The 25,738-nt window shown below is 41.6% G+C and overlaps 1 protein-coding gene across 1 annotated transcript in view; it reads left to right on the top strand.

The window, feature by feature from the left end:
• Nucleotides 1-84: 84 nt before the first annotated feature.
• The window catches only part of ACO2 (aconitase 2), a 50,142-nt gene continuing 24,488 nt past the window's right edge, over nucleotides 85-25,738 (top strand). The window contains exons 1-9 of the mRNA XM_070756037.1: nucleotides 85-282; nucleotides 5,248-5,390; nucleotides 10,271-10,529; nucleotides 12,197-12,289; nucleotides 19,395-19,553; nucleotides 19,883-20,033; nucleotides 21,169-21,273; nucleotides 23,670-23,761; nucleotides 24,002-24,107. Of these exons, the coding sequence (XP_070612138.1) occupies nucleotides 247-282; nucleotides 5,248-5,390; nucleotides 10,271-10,529; nucleotides 12,197-12,289; nucleotides 19,395-19,553; nucleotides 19,883-20,033; nucleotides 21,169-21,273; nucleotides 23,670-23,761; nucleotides 24,002-24,107 (1,144 nt within the window). The 5' untranslated portion in view covers nucleotides 85-246. The remainder of the gene's footprint in view (nucleotides 283-5,247; nucleotides 5,391-10,270; nucleotides 10,530-12,196; nucleotides 12,290-19,394; nucleotides 19,554-19,882; nucleotides 20,034-21,168; nucleotides 21,274-23,669; nucleotides 23,762-24,001; nucleotides 24,108-25,738) is intronic.

Raw genomic sequence — 25,738 nt, 5'->3', positions numbered from 1 at the left:
GAGTGACACACAACACAAAAATAATTGACAACTGCGGAATTTTTTAACTGCTTCCTGTTGATCTTCCAATCCCCGGAACTACATGCATTATAACTTCCAGGGCCAAGGAGACCGTGTCTCTTTAGAGTTCTTGGAAAGGAAAGCGTGAGGATGGCCTTCAAAAAGCCCCGCCCATCAGCACGTTTTTTACAAAACGTCGGTGCGTGACGCCATTGCCGGGCGACTTCATCTTTGTCAGTGAACAAAATGGCGCCGTACTATGTCCTAGTCAGTCGGTTACAGGTGAGCAAAGGGGCGATAGAGCGGGTGGCGAATAGATCCGAGGGAAAAAGCGAGTGCCTCCCATCTGGCTGATGGCGAGGATTGCAGCCAAAAGGGGCCCCTCTGTTCTGTTCCTGAGTTCTTCGCCTTCTCCTTCTACTCTAGGTCAGCAGGTTCCTCCTGCTTGTAGCTCTGTGGAGCGCGTGGGGTAACATTTGCTCGGTAGCAAAGCGGCAAATAGACATCTCCCTTCGGCACGTGCCTGAATAGGTTTTGGTCTCTTTTTTGAACCGCTCGTCTGCCTGGTAGTTCTCTGCCCTTGCAGCCAAGGTGAGGGCAAGGTGACTGGCATCCTGCCCTGCTTTTTGAGGCAACATAGGTCACTGAGATTGATAGGTATTCCAAATATCATTATGCCGACTAATTGCTTTGCTATCCTGATATTGTCCTGAAATAATTAGGCCAGCTAGATTCAATTCCTACCCTGTTCCAGGAATTATGTTCTGAACTTCTGATGAATTGCAGTGCTTGCAGTAAAAGTGCAAATGTTAGTGTAGCCTATTGTTTTGTCTTTTGTGCAAGAACATTCCCATTTTTGAGGCACATTATTTTAAAACATTGTTAAGTCTTGATATGCATAAAGTCACAGCCTTTTCAGACATAAGTAGGAACTCTACAAGCATAATTTTTCTACTGAGAAGATGCAATAAGAGAATACTTTAGCAGGTATTTCTCAAGCAGCAGTTCATATAATCTTTGGATCCATCATTTTGCTTAAGCAAACGTGATGATTATTATTTTGCTCTGTTATGTGTTTATTTATATCCTGCTTTTATTTTTAACTCAAGGCAGTGAGCATATCTAATGCTCTTCCCTCCTTTTTTCCCCTTCCACAACAACAGCCCTGTGTGATGGGTTGGGCTGAGAAAGAGTAACAGACCCAATGTCACCCAGTTGGCTTTCATGCCTAAGGTTGGACTAGAACTCATAGTTTCTTATTTTCTAGCCTGATACATTAACCACTGGACCAAACAACTACGTATATAATTTATAGAATATATATAGAAACATAGAAGTCTGACGGCAGAAAAAGACCTCATGGTCCATCTAGTCTGCCCTTATACTATTTTCTGTATTTTATCTTAGGATGGATATATGTTTATCCCAGGCATGTTTAAATTCAGTTACTGTGGATTTATCTACCACGTCTGTTGGAAGTTTGTTCCAAGGATCTACTACTCTTTCAGTAAAATAATATTTTCTCATGTTGCTTTTGATCTTTCCCCCAACTAACTACAGATTGTGTCCCCTTGTTCTTGTGTTCACTTTCCTATTAAAAACACTTCCCTCCTGGACCTTATTTAATCCTTTAATATATTTAAATGTTTCGATCATGTCCCCCCTTTTCCTTCTGTCCTCCAGACTGTACAGATTGAGTTCATTAAGTCTTTCCTGATACGTTTTATGCTTAAGACCTTCCACCATTCTTGTAGCCCGTCTTTGGACCCGTTCAATTTTGTCAATATCTTTTTGTAGGTGAGGTCTCCAGAACTGGACACAGTACAGTGATCCCCCGGGTATCGCGACCCCGATCATTGCGAAACGGCTATATCGCGAGTTTTCAACCCGGAAGTAACACCATCTGCACGCATGCGTAGATGGTGGAGTTTGCGTTCCGGCAGATCAGCTGCTGGGCGGCCGAAGGAACGTTCCCTGGGTCTTCCCGCCGGCATGGGGGGCTTCCTAGCACCCCCCAAACCCGGGTTGAGGGCTGGGGGGGGTGCTAGGAAGCTCCCCATGATGGCGGAGACCTGTTAAAACACTCGCGCGGCTTCCAAACTGAGTCCTGAAGCCAAGCGCAGAAGTTCGCCTTTGGCGCTTGGCTTCAGGACTCGGTTTGGAAGCCGCGCGAGTGTTTTAAAAGGTCTCCGCCAACAATGGGAGCTTCCTAGCACCCCCCAAACCCGGGTTGGGGGCTCGGGGGGGTGCTAGGAAGCTCCCCATGATGGCGGAGACCTGTTAAAACACTCGCGCGGCTTCCAAACCGAGTCATGAAGCCAAGCGCCAAAGGCGAACTTCTGCGCTTGGCTTCAGGACTCGGTTTGGAAGCCGCGCGAGTGTTTTAAAAGGTCTCCGCCAACAATGGGAGCTTCCTAGCACCCCCCCCGAGCCCCCAACCCGGGTTTGGGGGGTGCTAGGAAGCTCCCATTGTTGGCGGAGACCTTTTAAAACACTCGCGCGGCTTCAGGACTCGGTTTGGATGCCGCGCGAGTGTTTTAAAAGGTCTCCGCCAACAATGGGAGCTTCCTAGCACCCCCCCGAGCCCCCAACCCGGGTTTGGGGGGTGCTAGGAAGCTCCCATTGTTGGCGGAGACCTTTTAAAACACTCGCGCGGCTTCCAGGACTCGGTTTGGAAGCCGCGCGAGTGTTTTAAAAGGTCTCCGCCAACAATGGGAGCTTCCTAGCACCCCCCCCCCGAGCCCCCAACCCGGGTTTGGGGGGTGCTAGGAAGCTCCCATTGTTGGCGGAGACCTTTTAAAACACTCGCGCGGCTTCCAAACCGAGTCCTGAAGCCAAGCGCCAAAGGCGAACTTCTGCGCTTGGCTTCAGGACTCGGTTTGGAAGCCGCGCGAGTGTTTTAAAAGGTCTCCGCCAACAATGGGAGCTTCCTAGCACCCCCCCCTGAGCCCCCAACCCGGGTTTGGGGGGTGCTAGGAAGCTCCCATTGTTGGCGGAGACCTTTTAAAACACTCGCGCGGCTTCCAGGACTCGGTTTGGAAGCCGCGCGAGTGTTTTAAAAGGTCTCCGCCAGCAATGGGAGCTTCCTAGCACCCCCCCGAGCCCCCAACCCGGGTTTGGGGGGTGCTAGGAAGCTCCCATTGTTGGCGGAGACCTTTTAAAACACTCGCGCGGCTTCAGGACTCGGTTTGGAAGCCGCGCGAGTGTTTTAAAAGGTCTCCGCCAACAATGGGAGCTTCCTAGCACCCCCCAAACCCGGGTTGGGGGCTCGGGGGTGTGCTAGCGAGCCTCCCATGTCGGCGGGGATGTTTTAAAACACCCGCGCGACTTTCCAATGAGTCCCGAAGACAACGCGTTTGTCTTCGGGACTCATTGGAAAGTCGCGCGGGTGTTTTAAAACATCCCCGCCGACATGGGAGGCTCGCTAGCACACCCCCGAACCCCCAACCCGGGTTTGGGGGTGTGCTAGCGAGCCCCTCATGTCGGCGGGGATGTTTTAAAACACCCGCGCCGCCCCCAATCTTAGGCTCCTCGCTAGCGCTGCGGAAGTAAAAACACCCTCTGCACATGCGCAGATGGTGTTTTTACTTCCGCAGCGCTACTTCGCGAAAACCCGCTCGTTGCGGGGGGTCCTGGAACGGAACCCTCGCAAAGAGCGGGGGATCACTGTATTCCAAATGTGGTCTCACCAGCATTCTATATAGCGGGATCATAATCTTCCTCTTCCTGCTTGTTATACCTCTAGCTATGCAGCCAAGCATCCTACTTGCTTTCCCTACCGCCTGACTGCACTGTTCACCCATTTTGAGATTGTCAGAAATCACTACCCCTAAATCCTTTTCTTTTGAAGTATTTGCTAACACAGAACTGCCAATACAATACTCAGATTGAGGATTCCTTTTCCCCAACTGCATTATTTTACATTTGGAAACATTAAACTGCAGTTTCCATTGCTTTGACCATTTATCTAGTAAAGCTAAATCATTTACCATATTACAGACCCCTCCAGGAATATCAACCCTATTGCACACTTTAGAGTCATCGGCAAATAGGCAAACCTTCCCTACCAAACCTTCCCCTATGTCACTCACAAACATATTAAAAAGAATAGGACCCAGAACAGACCCTTGTGGCACACCGCTTGTAACCTGACTCTGCTCAGAATACTCGAATATGGAACAAATTTGTACAAAATTCTTACAATATTTTCACCATCTCGCACAAAGGCATGCCATTTGGCATGAACTTGGAAAACCATGGCTTCAGAGTATTTATTATGTAAATACAGTATATAGCCCTGTACTTTTATATCTGAATAAGAACCTCTTATATGGGAATAAGTTTTTCTGAGTTACCTCTGAATTTGGCAGAAATTGCTACTAATGGATAAACTGATGATTAAAATATTAATGGCTTTTTCATATTAGACTTGAATTAAATGGCATTAGAACAATAAATTCTTTTCACTGACTTTTTGTTCCTATCTCCTAAGCATAAAAGGAGATTTATCAAGTTGTACACAGTTACCCCAAAAACTGAAAATATCCTATTTAGTGTTGCAGTAGTGTTTTTCTCTCATAAAAATGATACATTAATTGTTCCCCCCTCATCTCTTGTAGGTGTATTTATTTATTAGTTATTTATATTGTGCCCTTAGAATTTTTTACAAATACTTCAAGGTGGCGAACATACCCAACACACCTGCCTCCAATTTTCTCCACAACAACAATCCTGTGAGGTAGGCTGGGCTTAGATAGACTTATTTGCCCAAAGTTATCCAACTCCCTTTCATGGCTAAAGTGGGACCTGAACTCAGTTTCCTGCTTTCTATCCTGGTGGCTTCACCACTACACCAACCTGGCACTCTATAATTCCATTGTGTTGGGTTGTTTTTGTGTATCTGGGTTTTCATTTCATTATGTTATGATCTTCATTTCATGAGATCATACAATAATGCTGACATTATGTTGTTGGATATCGAATGGAAAAATGAACCACCTTAGTGAAGTGCTATAAGCATTAAAAAGTAACAAATAAATACATTGTTCAAAAAATAGTACTTTCTGTCTCCTGCAGAGACATTTTTAATTCCTAAAAACCTACTCCTGATGAAGTTTTTTTATTATTATTATTATTATTATTATTATTATTATTATTATTATTATTATTAATTATATTTATACATAGAAGGTATACATTTAATTGTCAATGATATTAGTTAACTGCTTTCTCATCTGTTCTATCTAGCAACTGTTAAGTAAAGGAGCTCGAAGGTACCATGTATCTACCTTCCTATGCCAGCGGTCCAAAGTGGCCATGAGCCAGTTTGAGCCTAATGAATATATACAGTATGAACAGCTTGAAAAAAATATCAACATTGTTCGGAAAAGGTAAGAATGAAGACAATATATCTGTTATTAAACAGAAGCATGTAGTTTTCTGAAGGCTTCGTTGTGTAATGACTTAATTCCAAAGGACCAAAATATGCCAGTTGTTTTCATAGAGGTTTCAGGGAAGTATAAGCTAGTTTATCTCCCTGTCAGGTAATTAGATAAAGATTATCATGCATATACCGTGTTTCCCCGATAGTAAGGCAGTGTCTTACTATCTTTTTACCCCCAAAAGCCCCACTGTGTCTTACTTTGGGGGTATGTCTTACATTGTCCCGGGCACCGGGGCCGGCTCGTCTTCGGGCGCGGGGAGCTGCCGGAAAGGAGGCGGGCGCCGACCTCGACGTTCGGCGGGTTGCGGGGAGCATCCCCTCGCCGCTCCCGGCAATGTTTCTCGGCAGGGGAGGCCAACTCCGCGGCGACACGGACGCTCGGCTGGCTGGCTAAAGGCAGGTCAAGGGGTGGATGGGCAGTCAAAAAGGGTGAGCGGCCGCCGCTGTGCCCTCCTTCGCCCGCCTCCTTTCCGGCAGTTCCCTGCGCGCCCCTCGCCTTCGCTCGCCGCGGCGCCACCGCCTCTTCCCCTGCCGAGGCTCAGCTGCAAGCGGCTCCGAGGCGAGCGGAAAGGAGGCGGGCGAAGGAGGGCGCAACTCCGGCCGCTCGCCTCGGAGCCGAGCGGCCTCGCTGGCCGCTTGCAGCTGAGCCTCGGCAGGGGAAGAGGCGGTGGCGCCGCGGCGAGCGAAGCGAGGGGCGCGCAGGGAGCTGCCGGAAAGGAGGCTGGTGAAGGAGGGCGCAGCTCCCTGCGCGCCCCTCGCCTTCTCTCGCCACGGCGCCACCGCCTCTTCCCCTGCCGAGGCTCAGCTGCAAGCGGCTCCGAGGCGAGCGGAAAGGAGGCGGGCGAAGGAGGGCGCAGCTCCGGCCGCTCGCCTCGGAGCCGAGCGGCCTCGCTGGCCGCTTGCAGCTGAGCCTCGGCAGGGGAAGAGGCGGTGGCGCCGCGGCGAGCGAAGGCGAGGGGCGCGCGGGGAGCTTGGAAGCAATGTCATCGCCCCCCCCCCCGCAATACCGTTTATACCGTGTTTCCCCGAAAGTAAGACATATGTCTTACTTTCGGGGTATGGCTTATATAAGCCGACCCCCCTGAAACCCCCCATATGTCTTACAATCGGGGGGGTCTTACTATCGGGGAAACACGGTAGGATAAATCTTGTAGCAATGCAATCAAGTTCCTTCCTTGCTAAGATTTTAAAGTACTTTCAGGATGCTTAGGATATTAAGCTTGTAAATAAAATTAAATTTCAGGGAAAGTTAGAACAAAATGATTAATGCAGTTTAGAGTAATCAGTTATAAAGTGCATTGATTACTCATCTATTGAACAGGCCTAGGAAATGATAAGTGATCTGGAGTTGTGGATAGCTCAATGAAAATAGTAGATCATTCAGTAGTTGTTGTAAATCAGCAACAATTCAATTCAATTTATTAGATTTGTATGCTGCCCCTCTCCGAAGACTCGGGGCGGCTCACAATAGTAATAAAAACAGTATAACAATGGAACAAATCTAATAATAAAATTATATTAAAAACCCCAACAATTTAAAAACCATACAGCACATACATACCAAACCTAAAATATAAGAAAGCCTGGGGGAGATGTCTTAATTCCCCCATGCCTGGCAATATAGGTGGGTCTTGAGTAACTTGCGAAATTCCACCAACACCAACTGGTTAGTTGCAGTCGGTGTTCGTGGGAGGGCAGAAGTCGACCCCTAGATCCCTTGTTTGTGGGGTGCCTCAGGGCTCAGTCCTCTCTCCCCTACCATTTAACATCTACACTGGGTGAGATCATCCTACAACATAGGGTGAGTTTTCAGCAATATGCTGATGTCAGTTCAGTGAAGCAGTGGATGTGATGTGCCGGTGCCTGGATGAGGTGAGGGTCTGGAAGAGAAGCCACAGGCTCAAACAAAGACCGAGTGGCTATGGATACTGCCTCCGAAGGACTATGTCGACTACCCTTCCTTGGTTCTGGTGGGAGAGACATTAGCCCCCTCAGAACGGGTTCACAATTTGGGTGTCCTCCTAGACTCACAGCTAAGATTAGATCAACACCTGAAAACTGTAGCTAGGGAGACCTTTGCACAGGTTTGATTAGTGCCCCAATTGCAACCCTACTTGGATCGGGAGGCTCTTCTCATGGTCACTCACACCCTTATCAGGTCACCGCTGGATTATTGCAATGTGCTCTACATGGGGCTACCCTTGAAGAGTGTTTGGAGACTACAGTTGGTTCAGAATGCAGGTGTACGAGATGCGGTGGGTGTACCCAGATACACCCAGACTTCACCAATTCTTCGCGAGCTGCACTGTCTTTCTATCAGTCTCCAGTCACAATTCAAGCTATTGGTTATTACCTTTAAAGCCCTACACAGCTCAGGACCATGGCCCTGAACCGTGTAGGGCTTTAAAGGAAATAACCCCAAGACTGCTTCCAGTGACCTGTTAGATCACATAGGGTTGGTCGTCTTCAGGTTCTGACAGCTAAACAGTGTCGGCTGGCGGTTCCACAGGGGAGAGCCTTTTCTGTGGTTACCCCGACTCTCTGGAATCAGCTACCTTCTGAGATCCACACTGCCCCCACCTTATTGGCCTTCCGTAAAGACCTGGCTTTTCTGACAGGCCTGGGGCTATTGACCTGGGGGAGTTACCAGCGAGGTCGGTCCATGAATGTATGGATGGCTGCAATTATTTTAAATTCAAATGTTTTTATTGTTCCATGTTTATTTTTGTGAACCGCCCTGAATCCATAGGGAGTTGGGCGGTATAGAAACATAATTAAATAAATAAATAAAAATGGCACGTACTATTGTGGAAAGTTAGAGATACAATATAAAACAGTGGTTACCAACCAGTGGTCTGTGAGAAAATTTTGGTAGTCTGCAAAAAAGTTGTTTCTATTTTTTATACTGCACTAAATACTATTTATCTTTTTTTAAAAATTCATATTGGTGGTGAATGGGATTTAAAATTATGAATTTAGGGGTCCCTGAGGTCCAAAAGGTTGGTGACCCTTGATCTAAAATAACTGTCAGTATATTATGATATGACAATTGTTAGAAAATAATATGCTATTATTCTTATAGCCCAAAGAGTATTATAAAACGGACATTACATTAAATGGAAAAGAGTATTGTGGAATGGAAATTAAATAGGGGCAGGAAAAGTCTGAAACAGTATTTTTCTTAGGAATATTTGCTTAGAACAAAAGCAAGCAAAGTAGATATGTAGAAAACTAGATAAACAGATGTTTATAGTTAGGCAGGATATGAAAATGGTGGATAAAACCAAGTCATTTATTGAAGTTGAACAATGGAAGATTTAGAAGAAGTAGAATTCTATAATTTGGTAGTAAAAGGCTGAGTAAAGGATTGTGGAATGTTAATAATAGGGTTTTGCTGGGACTTCTCTTAGCTGTGATGAGGGGGTAGAGAAGGAAAGCAACGGTATAAGCAACCTTTCCTCAAATCCATGTTGCTTCTCCTTCACAATTAATTGGCAGCCATTCCACCAAACTAAAGCAAGAGTAATGCTGAGCACAGTGAACCAGTATCCAAACTTTTCTTCTCCTTGTCCTATCCCCTTCTTTTTAATGTATATGTATTTCTTTTTCAATTATAAACCCGAGGACAGTCTGTTTTCTTTTAAAATGTAAGTTGAACTGGGAAGCTTTCCAACTGAAATATAGTGCATTAAATGCTCTAAATAAATATGTAAATTGACACTGTTGAAAGAGAATACTGATCCTGATCTATCATGACTAGATAGATACTTTGGGACAAAACTTTGTGGAGATAATTAGGAGGTGTTGAAATTTCTTCTGTATGGATGATTGCTTTGTATTTCTTTTTTAAAATAGCCATTGTTAATTGCAAATCTGGGCATGAGAATATTTGCATTAATTGGTTTATGGTTTGTAGTTCTAAGGGGAAAAGAATCAAAATTCATTTTACATTTATATGTACTTTAGAGATATTTTTCTCTGTGGATCCCTTAATAAAATATTAACATATAATAAAGGACTAATTTTATTCTTCAAAAATGATACTTATCAGAAACCAAGAAATCTGAAAGTCAGGTTTTTTTAGGGGCCAATACAGACATAATATGATCAGCGAAGAAATAGCGAGATGTAGGATTTTGAGATTTTTCTCCTTCCATTTCCCATTTGGATAAATGTACCTGTTACCATGATGCTTACAAGCTATTGTTATTGCTATAACAGCTTCAGTGTCAGGGTGTTCATGACAATTTTTAAATAGTGCCTATAGGTATACATAATTAATATACCCCAAAAGTACATAATAATAATAATACACCCCAAAAATAAGACCAAGTCTTACATTAAATTTTGCTCCAAAAGACACATTAAGGCTTATTTTCCAGGTAGGTCTTATTTTAGAGGAAACATGGTACCTTAAAAAATATTAACAAGTTTAAATAATAGCTGAAACCCTGTGAAATAAATATATTGTGCTAGACTATGGCATTCTGTCATAAGATTCAGGCAAAAATGAATATTGCATAGTATTTCAAGAGAAGAATTATTCAAACCTGTTAGCCTGAGTTTGGATGCAGGTGTTCCAAAATATTGCTACTTATTTATCTATTGCTTTCTTACTAGTATAAACCATAGAATCTAAGCAATGGTATGTAACATTAACAACAAAAACTGTTTCTTTATGGCCTTTGTCTCCAGTGATGATTATTTAACCAGTTATTGCTGTGCAGTTATAGGAAGGAAATTTTAAGACTCTTATTAAAACTCTTATGTTTGAAATATGTGATATGAATAACACGTATGAGTTGAAATATATGTTCTTCCCAACAGGTTGGACCATCCCCTTACTTTGTCAGAGAAGATTGTATACGGCCATTTAGATGATCCCATCAATCAGGATATTGAGAGGGGCAAGACATACCTGCGTCTGAGACCAGATCGTGTAGCTATGCAGGATGCCACCGCCCAAATGGCCATGCTGCAGTTCATCAGTAGTGGGCTGCCTAAGGTGGCAGTGCCCTCAACTATTCACTGTGATCACCTTATTGAAGCTCAGCTAGGTGGTGAAAAAGATCTTCGAAGAGCAAAGGTTAATATTACTTGGCCTATGGGGAAATAATTGGTTCAAATTTAATGTGAAATGCAGCCCACCTTACTTTTGACGCCTGCACTATAAGATAATAATTATTTAATTACAAATCTAAATAAATAAATAAATAAAATAAATAAATAAATTTTACATGAATAGTTCTGAAGTGTCACGCTTCCGCTGCGCCTTGAAAGTGTAGAACTTAGTTCTTTATCAGACATGGTAGAAATTGATAAATCTGAGAGACAATTTTTTTTTCTTTTTCCCAGGCATATCAAGCCTTTAGAGATTATTATTTTTAGGCTTAAATAAGTGAACCATCCTCTGCTACCACGTCACGGAAGTTAAAGTCTATTAGGACCTTAACTCCGGAGGTCGATGGATAGAGGCCTCAATCATTTTTAAAAACAAGATATTTATTTTAAAAACAGAAATAAACAAATAAAAGACTGTCTCGAGGGACAGGAGAACATATACATCTTACATCATAGAGGTTAGAAAGAAGAAGGAAAGAAAAAAGAAACTTGGCAGGATATCGCGACATAAGAGGAGGATCCAATAAGACACACTAGTTAACTGTTTCATTACTAAATGTCTCTGAGGGGCTGTCAATATACAGCGTGACATGAAGAACTGTGGCGTGAAAGATAAACTTGTAGCCTATTCTGTCTCGGGCTCTGGATTTGAGAATGATCTTGCAGAGGGCCAAAGAGAGAACAAGAGCAAAATGGTCCTATAAAATCCTTACTTTGTGTTCTCTATTCAATTCCTGCTAAAGAATTGTCCATTTGGCATGCTTTTGATAATTACTTTACTTTTTATTATTATTATTATTCTCTCTATAGATTTTGCTTTCTGAATACCAATGTTAGTCATTTGTTAGTCTAATGTTAGTCTTTGAAAGTTTTGAAACTCCTCCTTTTTGTCTGTTCCATGGCAATAGCATAAAAATTGCAGCTGCACTTTAAGGTGCATAATAAGTTAGGATGAATGAGCAACAACATTGCATCTAATCATACCATGTATGAATGTACTCTGTTCTAGTTAAGTTCCTTGAGTTGTTGTAAATATCATTTTAGAAGCTTCAGCCGATTCATTTTGTAGAGGAAAATCCTTTCATTTCTAAATTCTGTCTCAATAGATATCCAAGATTTAACATACAGATTATGGTTTAACTTTGCTTATTCCCTAAGAATACATATCTCCTCCTTTCTGTTGTATTTAATCAGATATTTTGATGAGTGAACATCAGTTCATTACAGGAGGAGAAAACATTGTTCTAATAGTCTATGATGACTTATTAATGGCTAGTACTGGGATGGGAAATTCGCGCTATGGATTAAATTGGAAAGTTGAAAACAACATCCTGGAATGAAGCAGCGGCAAATCACCTTTGTTATCAAGAAAACCACATGATCAGTAGAGCTTTGTCTTTTGATCAGGTGTTCTGAGAATTTGAAAATCCCTGATGTATCCTCTCTAAAATGCTTGCCAGTGCTGCGTTCCGGTATCACTTGTCTTGTGTAAAGAGTTCTGAAGTGAAACTCTTGAAATAATAATGAAACTACACAATTGAAAATGTCACTTGGATTTTCCTGATAGTTAAGCCAATCCTGCTCAAATGAATATATTTAATGAACATAATTTAATTTTGTACACAAAAACAGGATATTAATCAAGAGGTATACAACTTCCTAGCCTCAGCAGGTGCTAAATATGGAGTGGGTTTCTGGAAACCAGGATCAGGAATTATTCATCAGGTAAACTTTTTTCTTTGTTAAGGGAAAACTACGCAATGTTAGAGACAAAGGAAGTTAATTTGTGCTAAATTGGATACTCACTATTCTGAATATTGATTGACAGTAACTGTTGGGACTTCAGCCCCAATTCCGAAAATTCCTAGCTGCTATTTATTTATTTATTTTTTAAAAAGACTTTATTAAATATATACATTAAAACAGATAACAAAAGACAACAAAATAACAATATATACACAACATACACATAGAAAAAAGAATAAAGCATCTTGCTTTATACATGGAATATTTGGTATCATTGCTTAGTGTCTGCACCACCTAAAAAGTGGTGTGATTGGTTTGCAGCTTATACATAATACAAAAAGGAATATTTTCCTTTTGATAGTTATTACATATATATTACATATATATGCAACCTTTTGGTTTTCTTGTTATTGTGTCCATTTTATTTCATTTTCTCAATGGTATAGTAATGCTTTGTATTGTTGGTATTTTTTCTTAATATCAATTTAATTTTTCTCTCTGAATTTAATTTTAGAGTTCCCAATTTTCTTTCATTTTAATTTGTTTTTTGCAATCCAGATATACCATCTGTCCCAAGTTTTATGAAAATCTTCCATGTCCTTGTCCTGTAGTTCATATGTTAGTTTAGTCATTTCTACTACCTCATAAATTTTGGCTATCAAGTTATACATTGTTGGGGTGGATTCCTGCTTCCAAGATTGTGCGTATATTATTCTTGCCGCTGTCATTGTGTGTAATATTAAGTGTCTATCATTCTTGGTAAATTTCTGTCTAATTATTCCGAGAAGAAATAGTTCTGGTTTCAGGGGTATTTTCCCTCCTATAATTTCTTCTATCATGTTCTTAGTTTTTTTCCAAAAATTTTTAACTATTGGGCATGTCCACCACATGTGGTAATAAGTACCCGGTTTTTTTCAACATTTCCAACAAATGGGAGAAAGTTTGGGGTACATTTTTGATAGTCGTGCTGGAGGGAGGTGCCACCTATAAAACATTTTATAGATGTTTTCTCTATATGGGACTGAAAGCATTGTTTTATAGTTGGATGTCCATAACTTTTCCCATTCCTGTAAATTTATTGTGTAGCCAAAATTTTGGCCCCATGCTATCATGGTTCCTTTTACTTCTTCCTCCGTCCTAGCTGCTATTTAAAGGGATCAAAAAGTCAAGAAAATAATTAATTACATAGAATTTCATTATAATTCTGTGAGTGGCACTAATCTCTTAAAACATAGAGCTGTTTTTCAATCTTTCAAATCTAATTCACTAATTGGGGAATTTGCCTAAGTTCCTTATGTATTTTCTTCCTACTGAGATGAATTATTGAAAGCCACTATTTTGAAGGATTGTAATTTTTTCTTATCCACAAATTAAAATATTTTTCTAAGTCAAGAGCTTAAATGTTTGTTGGATAGAGTGTGATTCTTCTTTTTTTTTTTTGACAACTCCTTGGTTTTTCAAGGCTCCGAGGAAATGAAGTGACTTGGGCTGTTGTTGCAAGAAAACTTAAAAGTAAAATTATCTGAATATGTCTTAAGCTTACTCCATGGTGATAAAGCAGGAGAAGCTTTTCTCCCCCCTTATTATATCAACAGATTGTCCATTGTTTAGAGTAGCAAATTCCCTCTTAAATAAGTTATCTTTATTATTGTTTTTTATAGCCACCCACTCTACTATAGCTTAAAGGGTAGCATGTAGATTTTTCATTGGCTGCCTTGACAGTGAAACATGGCATTTTGCTATTAAAATTATTCAGATTTAGCAAAATCATACTTCACATGGGTTAAGTCCATTATGGTGTTTGGAGCCAGACCTACTGTCTGTGATGAGTTTTGTCTTGTGAGCTCTGATTAAGTCGATAGGATGCTCTTGAGATTGCCCCTGGTCATTTGTGTGCTTGATTCCTACCCCTTCTGGCTCTTTAGGAGAACTCAGTGACACATTGTTTTGGGGAAGTGATTCACACTGTGGTAACATCAGTATCCATTAAGGAAATAATAGTACAGTGACCCCTCACCACTTTGCGATTCAGCTTTTGCAGCCTCAGTGCATCGTGGTTTGTTTGTTTTTAACGTAGCAACGTGACAGCTGCCGCTGCCACTCACTCCAACTCCGAGGGGGCAGGACAGGGGAGCGCTGCTGGCTTGGCCGCAGCAGGCGCGCAGCGCATGGGGGCTCCAACCCTGCCAGGCTTGACGTCAGCAGGCCCCTGCTGCCTTGACAGCAGCCCCCTGACCGCCGCACCCACCTTGTGCTGTGGGGGGGGGGCGCTTGCAAGCCCCTCGCCTCCGCCGCCTCCTCTTCCACCGCCCCGCTGCCTGAGCCCGCCAATGCCATTTACACGGTGCTTGTAGAAGATCTGCCGTTGCTCTCTCTCTCACCACCACCACCCCGTCTCTCCTTTTCTCTCCTGGTAAAAAGGAACACTGGGCGAGGGGTGGGTGGCGGAGGGGCCAGTAGCGTCGGTGGGGAGGGGGTGTCGTGCTTTTAATTGATTTTTTCATTATATTTACATTGTAAATATAGTGTCCCTACTTCGCAGTTTTTCATTTATTGCGTGTGGTCCTGAAATGTAACACCATTTCAAAAGGCCCTTCTTGCTTACATCTGCAGTGATTAAGTTTTGTTCCACCTCTAATTTTCCTTTTGGAGAAACAATGGAACCATGTTTGGAGTTCAACTATAGCACACTCTAGAAGAAGCAGATTAACATCTTTTTCCAGTGCGGACAAGTCAGGGGCCTGAGATAGTATTAGTCTCTGTGATATATTACCTCTGTTATGACCTGGATTGGATGGAGATAAGCACCTCCTGGTCCCATTGGACCTTTCAGCAGCCTTCAGTATCCTCAACATAGGACCCTTCTGGGCTGAGAGAAGGGGTTGTCACGCTGAAGAGCCAGTTACAGTAGTTCTGCTCCTTCTCCAATAAGTAAGTTATTTGGTTGTGAGGATGAGAGTTCTGCCAAGCAGTCTCTCCTTTGCGGAAAACTACAAAGATTAATCCCCTTTTCCCCTGACTTCTGTATGAAGTCATTGGGAGAGGTCATCGAATGGCTTGGAATTTGGTATCATCAATATGCTGGTGGTGCTCAGTTGCACATTACCACCTAGTGAACTATGTGTTCTCTAAATGTATTTACTAAATGTATATATACAGTGTTCCCTCAATTTTCACGGGGGATGTGTTCTGAGACCGCCCGCGAAAGTCGAATTTCCGCAAAGTAGAGATGTGGAAGTAAATACAGTGGTACCTCGAGATACGAGTTTAATTCGTTCCGGACCTGTGCTCTTAAGTCGAGCAGCTCTTATCTCGAACGACTTTTCCCCATAGGAATTAATGTAAATAATTTTAATTGGTTCCAGCCCGGTGGTGGTGGGGAGCTAGCTGTCAGTGGCGCCGTAAAAAGGGCGATCAAGAGAGGAATGGGTGAATGAATGGACGGAGGGTGGGTGGGAAGGAAGGAAGGAAGGAGAGAAAGCAAGAGAAAGAAAGAAAGCAAGAGAAAGAAAGAAGAATGAAAGAGCAAGAGAGAAAAAGAAAGAGAGAAAGAAAGAGAGAAAGAAAGAAAGCAAGAGAAAGAAAGAAGAATGAAAGAGCAAGAGAGAAAAAGAAAGAGAAAGAAAGAAAGAGAGAAAGAATGAAAGAAAGAGAAAGAAAGAAGAATGAAAGAGCAAGAGAGAAAAAGAAAGAAAGAAAGAGAGAAAGAATGAAAGCAAGAGAAAGAAAGAAGAATGAAAGAGCAAGAGAGAAAAAGAAAGAGAGAAAGAAAGAGAGAAAGAAAGAGAGAAAGAAAGAAAGCAAGAGAAAGAAAGAAGAATGAAAGAGCAAGAGAGAAAAAGAAAGAGAAAGAAAGAAAGAGAGAAAGAATGAAAGCAAGAGAAAGAAAGAAGAATGAAAGAGCAAGAGAGAAAAAGAAAGAAAGAAAGAGAGAAAGAATGAAAGCAAGAGAAAGAAAGAAGAATGAAAGAGCAAGAGAGAAAAAGAAAGAGAGAAAGAATGAAAGCAAGAGAAAGAAAGAAGAATGAAAGAGCAAGAGAGAAAAAGAAAGAGAGAAAAAAAGAAAGCAAGAGAAAGAAAGAAGAATGAAAGAGCAAGAGAGAAAAAGAAAGAGAAAGAAAGCAAGAGAAAGAAAGAAGAATGAAAGAGCAAGAGAGCAAGAGAGAAAAATAAAGAAAGAAAGAAAGACAACTTCAAAGAAAGGCTCACTGAGCATCTCTAATTCTCTCTCTCTTTCCCTCCCTTCCTTCCTTCCCTTCTTTCTCTCTCTCCATCCCTCGCCCTCTGACTTCCCTCCCTTGCTGCTGAAGGGACGAGCGCGGGCTATTTTTTCCCCGCCTCTGGCAGTGAAATTGCTCCGGTTTTTTTGCTTCCCCCCCTTGCCTCTTCCACAGTGAAATTGCCCCGTTTTTTTTGCTTCTCCCCCTTGCCTCTTCCACAGTGAAATTGCCCCGTTTTTTTTGCTTCTCCCCCTTGCCTCTTCCACAGTGAAATTGCTCCGTTTTTTTTGCTTCTCCCCCTTGCCTCTTCCACAGTGAAATTGCCCCGTTTTTTTTGCTTCTCCCCCTTGCCTCTTCCACAGTGAAATTGCTCCGTTTTTTTTGCTTCTCCCCCTTGCCTCTTCCACAGTGAAATTGCCCCGTTTTTTTTGCTTCTCCCCCTTGCCTCTTCCACAGTGAAATTGCCCCGTTTTTTTTGCTTCTCCCCCTTGCCTCTTCCACAGTGAAATTGCTCCGTTTTTTTTGCTTCTCCCCCTTGCCTCTTCCACAGTGAAATTGCTCCGTTTTTTTTGCTTCCCCCCCTTGCCTCTTCCACAGTGAAATTGCCCCGTTTTTTTTGCTTCTCCCCCTTGCCTCTTCCACAGTGAAATTGCTCCGTTTTTTTGCTTCTGCACCCCCAGCAGAAGCCAAGGACTCACCAAGAGCTGGATACGAGCTGAGAAGAGCTGGGCTGCTGGCTTGCTTTGCTTCCTTCCCGAGCTGATGCAGAGCCGAATAAACAGCCCGGCTCTTCTCGGCTCGTATCCCGGATTTGAGCTCGGGAGTCGAGCAAAAATTTCTCTCCTCTGCCAGCTCGTATCTCGGAATCCTCGTAAGTAGAGCACCTCGTATGTCGGGGTTCCACTGTACACTATTTTTGGCTATGAACAGTATCACAAGCCTTCCCTTAACACTTTAAACCCCTAAATTACAATTTCCCATTCCCCTAGCAACCATTTAGATTATTACTCACCATGTTTACTTATTAAAGTTTATTTTTTAAAAAATTCATTAAAGACAGATGAAAGTTCGGTGATGACGTAGGACATCATCGGGCGGGAAAAAACGTGGTACTGTATATGGAAAAAAACCTGCAAAGTATTTTTTTAATTAATATTTTTGAAAACCCGTGGTATAGACTTTTCGCGAAGTTCGAACCCGCGAAAATCGAGGGAACACTGTACTAAAAAGCAGAGACATCACCCTGCCAACAAAAGTGCATATAGTCAAGGCTATGGTTTTTCCAGTTGCAATGTATGTTTGTGAAAGTTGGTCCATAAGGAAGGCTGAGTGCCCAAGAATTGAGGCCTTTGGAGGGTGGTACTGGAGAAGACTACTGCAAGTCCCTTGGACTGCAGAGTGATCAAACTGTTCAGTCCTAGAGGAGATCAATCCTGACTGCTCTTTAAAAGGCCAGATCCTGAAGATGAAATTCAAATACTTCAACCACCAAATGAGAAGGAAGGACTCACTGGAGAAGAGTCCAATGCTGGGAAAGATCGAGGGCAAAAAAAGAAGGGGACGACAGTGACTGCTTCAAATGAGTGGACTTTGGGGGATAGTAGAGGACAGGAAGGCCTGGAGGAACATTGTCCATGGAGTCTCAATGGGTCAGACACAACTTTGTGACTAACAACAACAACCAACTCCCCCCAGAGATTAAAACTGCCCCTACCCTCCTTGCCTTTCGTAAGCTACTCAAAACCCACCTCTGCCGCCAGGCATGGGGGAATTAAGACTTCTTCCCCCCCCCTAGGCTGATACAACTGTATGTATGGTATGTTTGTACGTATGTTGGTTTTATACATTTAGGGGTTTTAAGTTAGTTTTTAGTATTGGATTTTTTACTGTATATTGTTCATGTATATTGTTCATGACTGTTGTTCGCCGCCCCGAGTTTTCGGAGAGGGGCGGCATATAAATCCAATAAATTGAATTGAATTGAATTGAATTGAATTGAATCTATATGTTGATCCAGTTGATCCAGTGAGAACATGAATGGGGTAGAACAGGCTGAGGCTGAATGTTAGCAAGGCGAAGTTACTGTTTGTTCATTGTGGGTTATTGGTGTCTCTGATGGTATCTCTTGATTGCTTGGCGTTACTCTGTAGCAACACGTTTGTGATGGGCAAAATGTCAAGAAAATAAATCTTCATTTGGATTTCACTTTCAAATTAGTTATTTTTTACCATACTGGTTTTTTTGAGATTATAGTTAAACAATAATTTAACATTGCAAGGAATTAGGAAAAGTAGAATCTTTCCGATCACTGGATGCTTTCCAGATTATTATTATTATTATTATTATTATTATTATTAATTAGATTTGCATGCCACCCCTCTCCGTAGACTCGGGGCAGCTCACAACAGTGATAAAAACAATACATAATGACAAATCTAATAATTAGAATCTAAAATAACAATAGTACATTTAAAAGTCTAAAAAGCATGGAACCCCAATATAAAAAACATACATACAGTCATATCATGCACAAAAACTACATAGGCAAGGGGAGATGTCTCATCTCTACATAGAGATGAGACATCTCCTACATAGGCAGGGGGAGATGCACGACCTTTAATTCCCAAACTTTCATCATGCTATTTGGAGAATTTAGAAGTCCTCATATCTGAAGCACGCCCAGGTGGGAAAGGGATGGCGCAATCTTATTTACTGTGATGTTAAAGTTTATTCTATAAGTTGATTCTAGGATTTTATTCTTTAATTTTAAAGAAGATCATAGCAAACTGCAGTTTTGGTCCTGCTTTTGTAAAAAATTTTAGTTTGTTCATCTTTGCTTAAATACTTTGTACTGTTTGTCTCAGATTATTCTGGAGAACTATTCCTATCCTGGTGTTATGCTTATTGGCACCGATTCCCATACCCCCAATGGTGGTGGATTGGGTGGAATCTGTATTGGAGTTGGTGGTGCCGATGCAGTTGATGTCATGGCAGGAATCCCCTGGGAGCTCAAATGTCCAAAGGTAAGTTAGAGGGGAATAAAAATGTTTCTTCATCCAGCAAAAGGAACTATATGAACACGAATGTATTTTTTTAAAGTGGAGATGCTACATTGCTAAATTTGCTACTATAGTGGGGCTATTCTGAAGTTTTGTTCATTTCTCCATTCATACTGACCACTGTGCTAAACATAAGAGAGCCTTAATAGTAATTTATATATATACTTCTTTAATTCCAACTGTATCTTATTTCTGTATTTCCAATTACTGTAAAACATTACACAAAATGTTTGAGGGGCTGGATTTTTACGTAAATCCAAGTGATGTAATCTATTTTCATTTGTGGTTTTTAGGTGATTGGAGTAAAATTAACTGGTAAGCTATCAGGATGGAGTTCTCCAAAAGATGTGATCCTTAAAGTGGCTGGTATACTTACTGTGAAAGGTGGTACAGGAGCCATCATAGAATATCATGGGCCTGGTGTAGATTCTATCTCTTGTACAGGTGAGAAACAATCATTTCATATGAATTAAAATGAATGTTTGATCATTGATGAGGAACTATTATAGGGGTTATATTATAGGCGGACTATTATAGGTGTGATATTTCACTAGATAAAATACGTAACTTTTGTAATCTATGGAGGGAAATACTTGACAGCCATTAAGCCATGTGGATCAGCAGTGTTATGCTGTATGCTGGCCCTTTATTATGTCTTTTAGAACAGTGTTTTTCAACCAGTGTGCCGCGAGACATGGTCAGGCGTGCCGCGAAGAAGGAAGCTCAGGTTCCAAAGAAAGTAAGAGAGAAAGAAAGCAAGAGAGAGAGAGAAAATGAGAGGAAAGGAGAAAGAGCGAGAGAATTGAGCAAAAAAGGGAGGAAAAAAAGAAAAATGAGAAAATGATTGAGGCAGAGAATGAGAGGAAAGAGAGAGAAACAAAAGAGAGAGAGAAGTGACTCTTGATTTAAATCATATGATAAAAAAGCACCCAAAGAATAAGAGAGAAAAACCCCCCAGCCCTGACTTAATTTTGGAAATGGTTCAAGAGTGTGTATACACACACACACACACACACACACAAGGGGGGGGAGGAGACAGGGATGGAAAAAGAGAGGAGAGTGTCTTGGAGTGTCATTTTGTGTCATTTTGGTTGGTGGTGTGCCCCAGGATTTTGTAAATGTAAAAAATGTGCCGTGGCTCAAAAAAGGTTGAAAATCACTGTTTTAGAAAATAATTTTAAAGCTGATTTGCATCAAACTTGAATCAACCAAGAACAGTTCAGTACTGTCATTGAACTACTGACTTGAGAGAATCTTAATACATTTGGAGAATATCAATGGTATTTTCGTTTTATTTATTAGCAATTGGAGATATTCTATCTAGGAAAATAAATGTTTCATAAAAGTTAAATATAAATTTAGTCATGAGGGACCAGTCATGACTAAGAGAAATGACTATAAAAAAATCAAGACATGGAATTCCACTGTTTTGTCCTTAAGAGTTACTGCTTTTAAATAATATACATAAAATGCTACTTACCTCCTATCTTTATATAAACCATATTTATGAGTAAAGTAATTTTGAATGGTATTTACTCTGGGTTCCAATTTCACTTGTCTGAATGTCTTTCAACTCCAGGAATGGCAACTATTTGTAATATGGGAGCAGAGATTGGTGCAACGACTTCAATCTTCCCTTATAATCACCGTATGAAGACATATTTATCCAAGACTGGACGTGCTGGTAAGACCTTTGATGAGTGATGAGATTTTACCAAAGGCTTTATTTGTTTTCACTATTCTCTTTTCTAGGAAGCAGAGATAAAATTAGAGTTAAAACAAAGATAAAGGTTTAACAATTGCTTCATAGAGACGATGATTATGAATATTCAACAGTTTGGATAGTGGTATAATAATGCATATAGAGTACACATATAGTCCTCATTTAGCAAGTACTGCTAGAACTCGCAACTCAATTTTTAAGCAGAATGATTGCTAAGTGAAGCTTAATTCAGCTTTCCTTTGCTTTACAAATGATGTGAGGATTGTTCCATTACCATTATAACTGAAAATGGCAGTTGTTAAACAAAAAGTACTTGTATTTTTTTATAAATGCAGAAAAATTGAAAAACATTGGAAGAGATGAGAAAGTGCTAAGATAGTTTAATTTTCAGTTTTGCATTTATTATGTGATTATCCTTTATATTGAACTTATTTAATTTGGTCAAGATTTGGATTACCCCTATAGGTAGCCCTCAACTTTTAACTAGCCATTTAACTACCATCTGAAGTTAGAACAATCTTAGAAAGAGTGCTTTATGGCTCATAAAGCACTTCTGGCCCTCATAAAATGTTGCCTCCCTCACAGTCATGTGTCTGCATTCTCGGTATTTGGCGTCTCACATTTATGACTGGTTAGAGTGTCATTTTTGGCCAAAAAAATCAACACTTCCCATTCAAGAGAATTGATTTGGACTTATGATCCTGTGATTTGCTTAATGACTGCCACCAAAATGGTAAAAATAATTGTATCTACCCTTATGTTGGTGCCTCACAACTTATGATTGAAATCCTGGTCCCACTTGTAGTTGTAAGTTAAAAGTTACCGTATTTTTCGGTGTATAAGACTCAACTAGATTTTAGAGGGGGAAACCAAGGAAAAAAGTATTCTGAACCAAATGGTGTAGTATTATATTATTTAATAAAATACCAGTGTAGTAGAATACTTTTTACAATCATATCTACTTTTTAAAACCATGTCTACTTTTTAAAACCATGTACACTTTTTACAAACTTTAAACTTGACAGCTTCAAGACTTGTGGACTTCAACTCCCTGATTTCCTCCACCAGTCATTTGTTAGATTTGAAGACTCTTGCACTCCTAACCCCTAACTCAAACAAATAAACAAAACAAACAAGGACAATTCATTTTGTTAGTTGTTCCTTTAGTCACAGAAATAGCTAGTGATAGAATCATTTACAATTACATTTCCCTGCTGAGGTTGCTTATTACTTAATATAATCTACGAAGAGGGGCGGCATACAAATCTAATTAATAATAATAATAATAATAATAATAATAATAATAATTACTATTATACCATGAGGTTTTCAATTCCCCTCTTTTGACTACTACAATTTTCACAAATGAAGTGCATGGAAATATATGGTGATGATGATAAACCTGAAATACCCTTAAAAGGAGTGTTTCTAGAGCGGGGATCTCCAACATTGGCAAATTTTAAGAGTTGTGAACTACAACTCCCAGAGTTCCTCAGCCACCTTTGCTGGCTGAGGAACTCTGGGAGTTGAAGTCCACAAATCTTAAAGTTGCCAAGGTTGGAGACCCCCGTTTTAGAGCACTAAAGATTCAGCTAAACTCCTGTTTTCCTTGAGAGAGAAAACTGGAAACGCATCTTATTCCCTCCCCCCCTTATCTATTCTTATCTTTCCGTTCCCACAATGATCCACTGTTTCGGTTGGGCCACTCGGGTGAGAAAACCAGCTGGCTTCGGACTGGAAGTGCTTGGAACGGTGCAGGCTTTGCGCTTTTCTCTATGGCAGTGTGAAGTTCCTGGGATACGGGCTTGTTCAGTCTCCCGAGTGCTGTCGCCGCTGCTGCTGCCATGGAAAGGCAGCTGCGGGGACAGGCTTATTTTCCCCTTTGTTGCCTTTCTATGGCAGGAGCGGGGGCCCTTGGGAGCCTGAATGAGCCCACCCTCCAGGATTTGCCAGACTTCCTCTTCGGCTGTCTTTCTATGGCGGGAGTGGCAGGACCTGGGATGCGGGCTCGTTCAGGCTCCAGAGCGCCGCTGCCATAAAAAGGCAGACTCCCACTCATCCCCAGGGCCATGCCGCTGGCTTCCCCCTGGGCGCTGCCAGGTGGCCTCGGCAAGATTCAGTGTATAAGATGCACCCAATTTTTAAAGCACCTTTTTGAAGTAAAAAGGTGCATCTTATACACCAAAAATATGGCACCTATGTTAGTGTACTTTGTATTAGCTTGCATGTTTTGGTGCAAACATATTTTGGATGAGGTCCTGTCCAGTAATTTTAGAAAAATTAATTGTTCTTTCTTCACAGGTGATCATAACCAATTTTTCTCCTTCTAATCTGTCCTCTTCTTTTTCTATTTTCAGAAATTGCTAAGGCGGCTGATGAATTCCAAGAGCATTTGAAACCTGATCCTGGGTGTTCCTATGATCAGCTAATTGAAATTAATCTCAGCGAGGTAAGATATTCTTGTAGCTTCTGAAGAAAGCTAGAGAAATAACAGAGGTTTAGAAGGGGATCTGGACTCTGCTATGCGTATTCGTTTTTTCCTTATCTTTGTTGTTTGTGTAAGAACATTTTTAAAATATGCCATATCCTGATGCAATTTGTCCGTTGATATAGTAAAAAAAATATTTGTGTTCTTATAATGGTCTTTAGAGTATTCTCAAATATTTGCCTGGACTTTTCTTTCCTAAAGCTGAAACCTCTTATCAATGGACCTTTTACTCCAGATCTGGCACACACAATAGAAGAGATTGGCTCTGTGGCAGAAAAAAAAGGATGGCCAGTGGATATTCGAGTTGGTGAGTAGGATTTTATCTGACTGACTCTTTTCCTTTTAAGATAGCTTTTCTCTCTACCTTAACAATTAATTAACATTTCTTTTATAATATATTTTATTCTGCCATGCCAATATCTGGAAAGAATAATATTGACTTACTGTAATATAGTGGAACCAACATTTTCACCTATTTTGTATTGTTTATTATAGCGTTGTGATGATATATTCAAAGTGACTTAATAAAGTTATTTAACTAAACTGTTTGGAAAATGAAAGTATTCACTGCAAGTCTTTATTTTATTCTTAGGTAGTAGCTTGTGCCATTTAATTCAAATTATATCTATTTGAATTAAATTGCACAAGCTACTACAGTGGTACCTCGGTTCTCGAATGCTTTAATTGTCGTACATTTCGGATACTGAACAAAATTTTCAGCAAAAATTTCATTCAGTATCCGAACAAAAATTCGGATACCGAACAGCCACAGAAAATTTTGTTCATTATCTGAAATGTTACCGCTGGGGGCGACTGCAATCCCGGCAGCTTCGGGGGGCTGAGGAGCTCTATAAGCGCTCCAAACTGCAGGAACGGTGGGGGCGGCTGCAATCCCGGCAGCTTCGGGGGGCTCCTTTCCTCAGTGCTTCGTCTTGTTACAGTACCTGTAGGCAACTGCACTAACTTTCTCCTTCCCACCGGTGGCAGCGGCAGCAGCTTCTCTTCGAGGAGCAACAGCGCCAGGAACGTCACTTAATGAAGGGAAGCTGCTGGAGCGGCGGCAACTGCTGAGATGGCTCCGGCGGCTTCCCTTCATCACGTGACGTTCCCGGCGCTGTTGCTCCTTGAAGGGAAGCCGCCTTGTTAACAAGACGAAGCACTGAGGAAAGGAGCCCCCTGAAGCTGCCGGGATTGCAGCCGCCCCCACGCTTCCTGCAGCTTGGAGCGCTTATAGAGCTCCTCAGATTTTTTGATCCCATAGGAAATAAAGAAAATAGATTTAATTGGTTCCCAGCAAGTCAACAGGGGCTGGGAACCAATTAAATCCATTCTCCGTACTAAAGGAGCGGGTCCAGCAGTCACGTGGGTTGCTCCTGTCCAATCCGTTGGGACTGAGCCTAGTATTTTAAAAGCCTGCTGGATCCGCTCCTTCCCCAGAATTCGCTCAGTCCCCGCATCCAGCGGGTCTCGTGAAGGCTCGTTCCAACTACTAACACCTTCCCTTCGATTCTCTTCAAAACAAAAGTAAGAAAAATTCCTTCGTTTCTGCTTGCCTTCTATTTCGCCAGCCGTCGTTGGCTAGGCTTCCCTCAGGGGAGAAGTCTGCAGCGCAGCTTTCCGCGGCTTTTTTCCATTGCCGCTAGCTGGCAGCTGCCGCCGGCTTGGATTGCCTCACAATCCTCTCGGCTCGGAGGTTTTAGTAGGCAAGCTTTTGTTTCTTCTAAAGGGCAATTACCTCCTGCGGTGTGAGACATTCTTCAAGCTCCCTTGATAGTCTCCTGGACTTAGTTACCGCTCTCATTAGATTTAAAGGAGCGGTTTATTTTGGCGCGAAGGTCCTCGCACCCAGTAATTGCACACTTTCGGTTTTGCCTTTTGGCCATCCGCTTAGTGTTTTTCAGTCCACCGCTTGATCCTGGAGTGGGCTTTGAGTCTCTC

This window comes from Erythrolamprus reginae, chromosome 6 (genome assembly GCF_031021105.1).
Source record: "Erythrolamprus reginae isolate rEryReg1 chromosome 6, rEryReg1.hap1, whole genome shotgun sequence".
In the NCBI taxonomy this organism is placed as follows: domain Eukaryota; kingdom Metazoa; phylum Chordata; class Lepidosauria; order Squamata; family Dipsadidae; genus Erythrolamprus; species Erythrolamprus reginae.
The sequence above is the reverse complement of the archived record's forward strand: the minus strand, read 5'-3'. Positions and strand labels throughout refer to the sequence as shown.